Below are 11,663 nucleotides of genomic sequence, written 5' to 3' on the forward strand. Positions count from 1 at the left end.
AACTGAAACCAGGACAACTAGTTACATCAAGCAGCTGATTTTTATGTTCCTAGACTAATACATATTCATTACTACTTCTAAAAAAATAGATTATTAAAATTAGCTTCCGGGGTGCAGTCCCTCCTACTGGAGCATGCGCAGTCTCCTCTGGGGTCTCTTCTGGGGGTCTCTAGGGGTCTTTTATGCTGAAGGCTCGTAGTCTTCCTCTCCCCCTTTGTACTTACTGGGCACCATACCAAGTTTATAGAACATCCTCTTCAAGTCTTGTCTCCCAGCCGTCCTTCAGCTTCTTTCTCCTTCCTCTTTATCTCTCGGCCCCCCCTAACCAGATACCAAAGATCCACATAGTATCCCATAACAGTCACTAGTTGTTATCAGTTGTTCTGAAACTCCCAGACACACGAGTAATTAAAACATTCTTCCCCAGCCATTCACAGACACATCTATAGCAGTGTTAGAAATAGAAGTCCGGAATAACAAAAGCAAACAGGTTCATAAATTTAAGAAGTGATAAATTGACTAGAATGAGGGGGAGACTGGGACACACTGCATCTGTGGTTCAAGAATTAAATTGCCAGTGCAGGGCCCAGAGGCAGACAGGATTCAAACAGAATTGTTCTTTATGGACACGAATTGTTAAAACATTCCTCACATTATTGAAGTCAGTCCCTTTAAGGAGACTCCTAGCATCTCCCTAATGAACCCTATAAGAATTGAAGACTTCGAGAGAATTATGCCCAGAGCCTTGGCTTGTGAGGGAGTTTTGCATGTTGATTCGCCCTCTTTCTGCCGCATTCCTGAACTGCAGATCCTGAAGCAAGTCTGAAGAAGTAAAGGACAGAAGCAAGCCCCCAAATGTTTCAGGGTGTTGGCCAACCCCGATGAGGGTCATCCCAGAAGAGGCCACGAGAGAAATAACCAGACAAGGTGCCCATCCCTGGAGATGGTGGAGAAGGAAATCAGAGGCATGGTCCTCTATCAGCCAATATGTCCCAGACCCACATTTGCCTGAATCATCTCTGCACTGAATCTCTGCATTGCAGCCCTGAACTCCACATCATCCTTCTGGAGTGGAGAAGGCCACACTAGATCAGGTAACCTGTGTAGAGAATGTGGCACATGGATAGGTCCACACCTCTGAAGGGAAACCTGTAAGCATCTATGGCTGTTGGCTAGTCCAAGAAACAGTATGTAGAGCTCCGAAGGGACTGTGGCTTATGGATAAGGACGTATTGTTACAGGTACAGCTGGACTGTGGCCGGTGGACGAGCCCAGGCTGGAGCAGGGGTGAGGGGAGGAGCTCATTGCAATGTCAGATTCTGCGGCCTGGTCTGTGCTGTGGTTTAACCCAGCAGGCAGATAAGCACCACACAGCCATGTTCCAGAGCAGGAAACACTCGAACCAATTGCAGACAAGGCTCACAAGGAGCAGTGGAAATGCAGCAGTGACCTGACCTGCTCTGGTATTGGTGCCCTGTCACTCCATGTAACATATGTCTTCTCCTGTCCTGTGGGGCCACAACAACACATAGAACCCAATTCATGGACTAAATGGAATCATTGAATATTTTATGAAGATTTCAGAGAGGTGGCTCATAGACTAAGGGAATGATATTTTTTTTAATTGTGGGGAGCTGATTAATGAAGATGTATTGGAAAGTCTGGGACCTGTCATGATATAAACAGTACAGAACAAGGGCTGGATATTGTCCTGGTTACTTCTTGGGTGATTTTTTAGGCTCTCAACCCAGCTCAGAGAGGTTGTTTTGTTCCTCCACAGAAGTACACAGAATGGATCAGTCAAGAGTCCACCTGTGTGCCTTGCACAGATGAGGCTTCAGTGCGTGCGTTCATTTTGTGCGTGTACTGAGGCAAACCTGAGTGAGCACAAATGCCCACAAATGCATGTGTCCATTCCTCATGCTGTGGGGCATCTCAGATGAGTGCAGAGCAGAGAAATGCACTGCAGGGCTGAGGTGCCTTCCAGCATCTGGGTTGAGGCAGCAGGAACCAGAGGGACACCACAACTACTGCAATGCCCTGCCTTTGGGTGTGCTGAACCCATAGAAGAGGGGAAAGAAAGGGACGCTGTCTACCTGCACCTTGGCCTGTGACTTTGTCTCTCAGAGACTCCTCATAGCCTGATTGGTGCTATGTGGACTTAACAAATGGATGAGGCTGTGGGTGGGAATTTGGCTGGAAAATCAGGACCAGTTGTCATCCGTACTGCAAAGTTCTCCTGTCAGGCAGTTCCTGGCAGCATCCATCAGTGATCAGCACTTGGTCCAACACTATTGAATGTCGCTATTAACTCAAATTACAGGATGGAGCACACTTTCAGATCCTTTCTGGGTGGTGCCAAGCACAGAGGAGCCATTGACCAACCGCATCAGAAACTTCAAATCCATTGGAGCCATCTGGTCACCTCTGACTCTGGAGCACACATGCCAGCAGCAGTAACATGTCCAGAGACGGTGCCTATGAGGTGACCTCTTCCTGAAGCAGCTGATGTGTCAGCCCTTGCCTCCTGGCTGACATCTGTGCTTTTCATCTTACACCTGCCAGCATCCCTGATAAGGCAGCAGAACACACCTGCTTGGCACACTGGTTGTGAGATGCCCTCTGTCTGAGAGCCTGACAGGCCCCATGCAGGAAGAGGCATTGGGTGTGGGTTTTCAAGTCCCTTCTGCCTTAGCACATGGTGGGACAGCAACGGGCACACAACTTGGTTACGTCTACCTGAGAAGCTGGAAGGCCAGCAGCAGGCATGTGGCTTCAAAGATCCTGATGAGGATTCTCTGGTGGTGGGAAATACCAGGAGAGAGTCAAAAGTGGGATAAAGTGCTGCTTGGAAGGTGAAGAGTGGGCATGAAGAGGAGGAAATGTCACTAAACATTTCTCAGCCCTGAGAAAGCAGTCTAGGAGGTTTCTGGAGAGTGTGGATGATAGCTTCCTGACGCAGCTGGTTAGTGAACCTACCAGGGGTGGCGCCCTGCTAGACCTTCTCTTCACAAACAGAGAAGGGCTGGTGGAGGATGTGATTGTTGTCTTGGGCAGAGTGACCACGAAATGGTGGAGTTCGCTATTCTTGGCGAGGCCAGGAAGGGGACCAGTAAAACCGCTGTATTGGACTTTCGGAGGGCTGACTTTGAGCTGCTCAGGACACTGGTTGGTAGAGTCCCTTGGGAGGCGGTTCTGAAGGGCAGAGGGGTCCAGGAAGGCTGGGCGCTCTTCAAGAGGGAAATCTTAATGGCGCAGGAACGGTCTGTCCCCACGTGCCCAAAGATGAGCTGGTGGGGAAGAAGACCAGCCTGGCTCAACAGAGAATTGTGGCTTGATCTTAGGAGGAAAAAGAGGGTTTATAATCTTTGGAAAAGTGGGCAGGCCACTAGGGAGGACTATAAGGATGTTGCGAGGCTGTGCAGGGACAAAATTAGGAAGGCCAAAGCTCATCTGGAGCTCAATCTGGCTACTGCCATTAAAGATAACAAAAAACGTTTCTATAAATACATCAACACAAAAAGGAGGACTAAGGAGAATCTCCATCCTTTACTGGATGCGGGGGGAAACTTAGTTACAAGAGATGAGGAAAAGACGGAGGTGCTTATGCCTTCTTTGCCTCAGTCTTTAGCGGCAATACCGGTTGTTCTCTGGATACCCAGTACCCTGAGCTGGTGGAAGGGGATGGGGGGCTGAATGTGGCCCTCACTATCCACGAAGAAATGGTTGCTGACCTGGTACGGCACTTGGATGCGCGCAAGTCGATGTGGCCGGATGGGATCCACCCGAGGGTACTGAGAGAACTGGCAGAGGAGCTGGCCAAGGCGCTTACCATCATTTATCAACAGTCCTGGCTATTGGGGGAGGTCCCAGTTGACTGGCGGCTAGCAAATGTGATGCCCATCTACAAGAAGGGCTGGAGGGCAGACCCGGGGAACTATAGGCCTGTCAGTTTGACCTCAGTACCAGGGAAGTTCATGGAGCAGATCCTCTTGAGAGTCATCACGCGGCACTTGCAGGGCAAGCAGGCCCAGATCAGGCCCAGTCAGCATGGGTTTATGAAAGGCAGGTCCTGCTTGACGAGCCTGATCTCCTTCTATGACAAAGTGATGCGCTGGGTGGATGAGGGAAAGGCTGTGCATGTGGTCTACCTTGACTTCAGCAAGGCTTTTGACACCGTCTCCCACAGCATTCTCCTCAAGAAACTGGCTGCTCTTGGCTTGGACTGGCGCACGCTTCGTTGGGTTAGAAACTGGCTGGATAGCCGGGCCCAAAGAGTCGTGGTAAATGGAGTCAAATCCAGTTGGAGGCCGGTTACTAGTGGTGTTCCCCAGGGCTCGGTGCTGGGGCCGGTCCTCTTCAATATCTTCATCGATGATCTGGATGAGGGCATTGAGTGTACCCTCAGTAAGTTCGCAGATGACACCAAGCTAGGCGCGTGTGTCGATCTGCTTGAGGGTAGGAAGGCTCTGCAGGAGGATCTGGATAGGCTGGACCGATGGGCTGAGATCAACTGCATGAAGTTCAACAAGGCCAAGTGCTGGGTCCTGCACCTGGGGCGCAATAACCCCAAGCAGAGCTACAGGCTGGGAGAGGAATGGTTGGAAAGCTGCCAGGCGGAGAAGGACCTGGGAGTATTGGTTGATAGTTGGCTGAATATGAGCCAGCAGTGTGCTCAGGTGGCCAAGAAGGCCAACAGCATCCTGGCTTGTATAAGAAGCAGTGTGGCCAGCAGGGCTAGGGAAGTGATCGTCCCCCTTTACTCGGCTCTGGTGAGGCCGCACCTCGAGTACTGTGTTCAGTTTTGGGCCCCTCGCTACAAGAAGGACATCGAGGCGCTTGAGCGAGTCCAGAGAAGGGCGACGAAGCTGGTGAGGGGTCTGGAGAACAAGTCCTACGAGGAGCGGCTGAGGGAGCTGGGCTTGTTCAGCCTGGAGAAAAGGAGGCTCAGGGGCGACCTTATCGCTCTCTACAGTTACCTCAAGGGAGGCTGTAGCGAGGTGGGGGTTGGTCTGTTCTCTCATGTGCCTGGTGACAGGATGAGGGGGAACGGGCTAAAGTTGCGCCAGGGGAGTTTTAGGTTGGATGTTAGGAAGAACTTCTTTACCGAAAGGGTTGTTAGACATTGGAACAGGCTGCCCAGGGAAGTGGTGGAGTCACCATCCCTGGAAGTCTTTAAAAGACATTTAGATGTAGAGCTTAGGGATATGGTTTAGTGGAGGACTTGTTAGTGTTAGGTTTCAGGTTGGATTCAATGATCTTGAGGTCTCTTCCAACCTAGAAAATCTGTGATTCTGTGGTTCTGTAAACGGGTAGTGCTGTGGGACCTGAATTCACCCAGGAGTCTGTGGTCAGCCTATGCCAGCGTGTTTCAAAGGACAGCCAGGGAGGGTGGGGAGACCTCAGTGAAAGTAAGGAAATGCCAGGGTGAGAGCAAGGGGGAGAAGTGAAGTGCAGGCCTACAGCCTGTAGGGAGAACAGGGCAAGAATTGGACAGTGCAGGACATCCTGTGGTGGAGAAGACCGAGTGCACTGGCAAGGCTGCAAGGCCCCAGCACAACCAAGGTCTTTGTCCCCTTGGCTACGGCAGTTGTCTCTGCTACTGAGGCTCATAAGGACACATGCTGTGCTCATGGCACTGGAGCCTTGTTGCCTCCTTGCAACCCAGTGGGGAGGCCAGCAGGTGTCATAGAATTGTCCTTCACACAGCATCACATCCCCACATCCCACTGCCCCAGGAAGAGCCCTGAGCCATGGGTGAGGGACAGGACATCCCTGCCCAGGGGCTGGGGACAGGGCTTGGCCTTTCTGCTTCACCAAACAAACCAAGGCCTTTACTCAGCATCAGTCTCCTGCCCAGTGCCTTTGCCTACCTGCAATCATGGCCTCCAATTGTGTGCTCTAACAAGTCCATGGGGAGGCTTTGTCAGTAATGACCCTCACTGGGGCCCATTAATACTCCTAGACACTTCAAAGTCTCCTTCTGACTTAAACTTCTTCTGCAGTTACATCATTCTCTTCTCACTACCTGAAGTTTATGGACTCAGCACCAAATGCACCATGGGGCTCATTACAGTTCATCCTTTTTTATCTGGTCTTCCAGACTTGTACAATTAATTAGTGAGTTTTCAAAAGTGTAGTTAAAGAGGAAGTTTTCAATGACCAGATTTCTAAGAGCATTTTCCTTAGTTAAGATTATTTTCCGTTAGTTTAGAGTTTTCAGAAGAAATGATGCTAACATCATTCTTCAGTTGTCATGGATTGCCAATGGAGGTCTGTATAGATGGAAAAGCAGTCCCTTGCAGTCCTAGACTGTATGGACAACCTTGCTGCTCAGCTCTCCATCCCCACCACTTCTCTCATCAGCCACCTGGGACTTGCATCACTTTTCCTTACACCAGACTTCTCCACTGAAGTCCACAGCAGGGTGTTTCACAGCATCTTTTCACTAAGTCCCACCTCCTTTCCTCAGACAAATGGCTCCACACAGACACAGTTTTTGATGTTGTTGTTATTAACATTTAACAACAAACAAGAAAAACCCACAGTCCCCAACTGTGAGCCAAATCCAAGTTGCCTCCGATGAGGTGCACCTTCCACAAGGAATGACTATACAAGAAATGTTTGACATGGGTAGGAAATGGGTATTGGGATGATGAGATAGAAAAGTGAAATATGGGCAAGGTTCAAGATCCCCCAAGTTCTGAGAACCAGCTGTGCAGGTGAGAGGTATCTGAATGATCAAAGAGTGAGGGGAGGGAAATCTGGAGAAGAATGGAAACTCCACATGTCCAGATAGTCTGCTGGAAAAGTGACTTCCAACATGGTCTGTTTCATAAAGCCAGGTGAAAATACCAGAAAGACTAGGGAGATGAAGTGCAGTGCAGAAGAGACAGAGTTCAGGCAATGCAAGTACAGGGGAAGATTGGTATTTTTTCTCTTGCTGTAATAAACATCCAAGGGAAAAAAAATGTCATGGGACAACACAAACATTGTATTAGAAGTGTTCAATCATTTCAGCTGATTGAAGTGTGCTGATTGAAGTGAAATCTTTGAAATGCAAAAAAAAATTGGAGGCAGTGGGCCTACAGCCCAGCTCAGGTCTTCAGCCAAACTCGGGCCTGCAGCCATAAAATGATGATTTTCTGTCCTGCACGGAGCCCAGTTACCATAAAACCCTCCCTGCCCTGGAGTGTTCATGCCACCCCTCACTCCTGGCACAGAGCAAATCTGTGACATGTCGACCTCTCCTGCCTGTTAGAGACCCAGATGATGTAGGCAATGGTATCTGGTTTACCAAATGCGGGTACAGATATAGTAAACTAAGGATCAATGGGGGAAGATGTGATTGGTGAGAACTGATAAATGAGCAGGGAAATCATGTAAGAAAGGAAGGGATTAAAGTGTTTTGAGGAGGATCCTGTGGAAGAGGAGGGGAGAGGGATGCAAGGGGCCAGCTGCATGTGGATATGGGACTGGTCAGGACTGGCCCTGTGCCTGATCACTGTCCTGCCTTCTTATTCAACTCTGTTGCTGGCTATTTGCTGTGTGTGTGCTCACTCCTGGGTGTGTTGGGGGTGAATCATACAATCATGAAACCATATAGCCATGTGTACATGTGCACCCATGGGTAATTGCTGCTGGGGATGCGTGGAGCACTGGTGACCTTCAGAGCAGAGCAAGCTGAGGTGGGGAATGGGATGGGGCCAGGTGTGTTGCTCATGTCTCTGTGTGTGCTGCTGGTGGTGTGGTGGCTGTGAAGTGGTGTGCTGTTCCCTGTTGGAGTTGGTCTGAGTGTGGTCGGCTGTGTCCATGCCCTGTGTGCACATCTGTGTATTTATGAGAGTGTGTGTTTGTGCATGCACTTGTGTGTATTTGCCTGTGTCAATGAGAATATTGGAAATTCTGAGAGAATTTCTCCATCTTCCTGATGAAAGAAGAAGCTGGGCTTTGCTGGATCTTAGGACTGAGGGACATTTTCTGACGCTCCCACAGATACAGAGGTGGTGAAAGGAGTGTTAGCATGTTATCAATATGCTCCCTTTTCCTGTGCAGCATACAAAGGCATCCAGCCATGGACAGGCCCAAGGAGAGGGCTCGTCCTTCCTCTGGTCACAACTGCATTTCAGTCCTTGGGGTGGACCCAAGCTGAGGACTTGCTGATGACTCTTGGGCTGAGGTTCAGCACACAGATTGGAGAAGACTGTCTCATGGACATGTGCTGGACACAGCCAGAGGAACAGCAGCAAACTGTTGCGGCTGCTGGGCCATGTTTCCATCAGTCAAAGCCCTGACACAGGGCACAGGCATTGCTTTTGATGCCACCCAACTGGAAAGATGGTTGCATTAAGGGCTGGAGAATATAGGACACCAACCAGTTCTTCCTCAGACACTTCCTAGGTGTGGCAAAGCATCAGGAAACCATGGACTTGTGCATAATAAGAAGCACAGAATCTTAGAATTTTTAAGGTTGCAAAAGACCTCCAAGATCTTCTAGTCCAACCATCCCCCTACCACCAATATCACCCACTAAGCCATGTCCCTAAGTACTACATCCAACCTTTCCCTCTGCACAGCTTTCAGGCCAGTCTGTCCCAAGCCTGTAGCATTGCATGGAGTTGTTGTGGCCAAAGGGCAGGACGCAGCACTTAGCCATGGTGAACCTCATCCCACTGGCCTCTGCCCATCAATCCAGCCTGTCCAGGTCCTTCTACTGGGCCTTCCTACCCTCTGGCAGATCGACGCTTCCCTCCACCTTGGTGTCATCTGCAAACGTACTGGGAGTACACTCAATTCCCTCATCCAAATCATCAATAAAACATTCAAGAGGATGGGCCCCAACACCCTACCCCTGGGGAACACCACTCGTGACTGGTCACCAGCTGGATTTCACTCCGTTCACCTCTACTCTCTGGGCCCGGCCACCCAGCCAGTTTTTAACCCAGCAAAGCGTGTGCCTGTCCAAGCCATGGGCTGCCGGCTTCTCCAGGACAATACTGTCAGAGACCATGTCAAAGACCTTGCTGAAGTCTAGGTAGACTATGTCAACAGGCTTTCCCTCATCCCCCAGACACGTCACTGGTCATAGAAGGAGATGAGGTTGGTCAGGCAGGACTTGCCTTTCTTGAACCCATGCTGACTGGGCCTGATCCCCTGGTGGTCCTGCAAATGCTGCATGATTGCATTCAAGATGACCTGTCCCATCACCTTTCCTGGCACCGAGGTCAGGCTGACAGTCCTGTAGTTCCCCGGGTCCATCTTATGACCTTTCTTAAAGATGGGCATCACATTAGCAAGTCTCTACTCACCTAGAACCTTTCTGGATGACCATGACCACTGATAGATGATGGAAAGTGTCTGATAGGTGATGGAAAGTGGCACAAGCTTCTGGAAAGCTTGGCAACAACCTTGAAAAAACAGCCAAGCCTTCAGACAGTGCACTGCAGAGATCCCATTTTATTTTGCAAATGCTATGTAAGAGTCAATTCCGACCTTCTCTTAGACATATTTATAGAGCCTCAAGAGCAACAGGGAGTCTCAATCCTCAGCAGAAGTAGGGTGAAAAAGAGATATTACTCTAAGAGCATAATAAATCAAATGATACCAAAGAGAACAATAACACTATTGATAATGAAAGAAAGACCAGGCCTGCAGGGAGGTGCCAAGTAAAGTCATTTCTGGAAAAAGAGGGGAAATTTGTCACTATTGAGAAACATCCATGAAACTACTTTCCTAATATCCCACTTGAGTTCCTTGTTCCTCATGCTGTAGATGAGGGGGTTCAACGTTGGAGGAACCACCGAGTACAGAACTGTCACCACCAGGTTTAGGGATGGAAAGGAGATGGAGGGGGGCTTCATGTAAGCAAAAAAGCAGGTGCTGATAAACAGCGAGACAACAAACAGGTGAGGGAGGCAAGTGGAAAAGACTTTGTGCTGGCCCTGCTCAGAGGGTATCCTCAGCACAGCCCTGAAGATCTGCACATAGGAAAAAAGAATGAAACAGCCAAATGCTAAACAGACACCAACCACAACTACCCAAAAACTCTTCAGGTAGGAGTGTGTGCAGGATATCTTCAGCATCTGGGGGATTTCACAGAAGAACTGGTCCACAGCATTGCCTTGGCAGAGGGGCAGGGAAAATGTATTGGCAGTGTGCAGCAGAGCATAAAGAACCCCACTGCCCCAGGCATCTGCTACCATCTGGGCACAATCTCTGCTGTCCATAAGGGTCCCATAGTGCAGGGGCTTGCAGATGGCAACGTAGCGGTCATAGGACATGACAGTGAGAAGAAAATATTCCGCTGAGACCAAAAAGACAAACAGAAAGACCTGGGCAACACACCCTGAGTAGGAGATGGCCCTGGTGTCCCAGAGGGAATTGGCCATGGCTTTGGGCAGAGTGGTGGAGATGCAGCCCAGGTCAAGGAGGGTGAGGTTGAGGAGGAAGAAGTACATGGGGGTGTGGAGGCGGTGCTCGCAGGCTACGGCAGTGAGGACGAGGCCGTTGCCCAGGAGGGCAGCCAGGTAGATGCCCAGGAAGAGCCCGAAATGCAGGAGCTGCAGCTCCCGTGTATCTGCGAATGCCAGGAGGAGGAACTCGGTGATGGAGCTGCTGTTGGACATCTGATACCTCTTGGCCTTGGGGCCTGTCCAAAGACAAAAGGACACACAGAACTTTGGCAGAGTTCTCTGAGCAAATCTCTGTCCTTTCAGCACCACTCTTCCTTTCTCACCCACCTCCACAAATATTCACTTTCTCAGTAGCATCTTCATTCTCCTTTCTGGCTGAAGCTCTGGTTTGTGCTTGCTGGGCACTGTTTGGAGCCACGACCTCTGCGCATGAGCTCCATTGGATTCAGCACTGCTGGGAAAGGCGGTGACCCATTCTGAAAATCGTAATTTCATTCAGATGCAGTGTACCTGTAATACAGGGGGGGGGGTGTTCAACATTCTAAAGCAGGATAACCCCAGGAAAACCCCTGCTGGATGAAAATAAACCACAGTGACCTGAACAGAGCCAGATTATTTCCCAGCACTAGGCACTGCAGTGACCAGAGCCATTTTGGCTAGAACAGCTTGGGCACTCTGCTCCCAGGGATTCAGCTCCACAGCAGGACTCAGTATTCCGGTGTTTGAGCTCTATCTTTAAACCCACTCCCCAGGAAGTCTGAGGGGAATAGCAAGGGCAGGATGGATGGGAGGGGAAACAGAAAAATGGCCCAGGGTTCCTAGTGAGGGATGCAGGAAATGGAGTGAAAGATGGTTACTGGGGGGGGGGTCTTTGTTCTGAGGGTCCTGCTGCCAAGGGGACAACACAGCCTGAGATCCCATAGTTGCAGAGGCTTTGCTGAATAGCAGTCAAGGCAATGGAAAGCATCAGCAGTGCTGGGATGGCACTGAGGTGCCCAAATTACCCTGCCATGGAGTTTCTGGGAGCAGCTCCCTGTCATTCCCGGCCTGTGGTTCTGCTGCCTGCAGCTGTCCCTGCCTGCAGCTGGGTCTCTGTCCCCACACCTCCTGCCTGCAGCTCACAGCCCCCATCCCACCCCATCAGAGCTGGGTGCTCAGCTCTGCCCTGCAGACACCTCCTGGCAGCAGGGCTCTGCCCAGGGGCAGCTCGCTGGGGGCACATCCTAGAGCCCAGGGCACACAGAACCTACT

At 50.3% G+C, this 11,663-nt stretch overlaps 1 protein-coding gene across 1 annotated transcript; it reads right to left on the reverse strand.

Moving 5' to 3' along the window:
• Window positions 1-9,671: 9,671 nt before the first annotated feature.
• LOC116501357 (olfactory receptor 14A16-like) lies at window positions 9,672-10,625 on the reverse strand. The gene has a single exon (XM_032206868.1). It carries the CDS (start codon window positions 10,623-10,625, stop codon window positions 9,672-9,674), a length of 954 nt encoding a protein of 317 aa, XP_032062759.1.
• Window positions 10,626-11,663: the final 1,038 nt, after the last annotated feature.

Source organism: Aythya fuligula, chromosome W (genome assembly GCF_009819795.1).
Source record: "Aythya fuligula isolate bAytFul2 chromosome W, bAytFul2.pri, whole genome shotgun sequence".
NCBI lineage: Eukaryota > Metazoa > Chordata > Aves > Anseriformes > Anatidae > Aythya > Aythya fuligula.

Bases quoted from the DNA above. Each gene is read 5' to 3' on its own strand.
- LOC116501357 (XM_032206868.1), bottom strand. From the start codon at position 10,625: ATGTCCAACAGCAGCTCCATCACCGAGTTCCTCCTCCTGGCATTCGCA.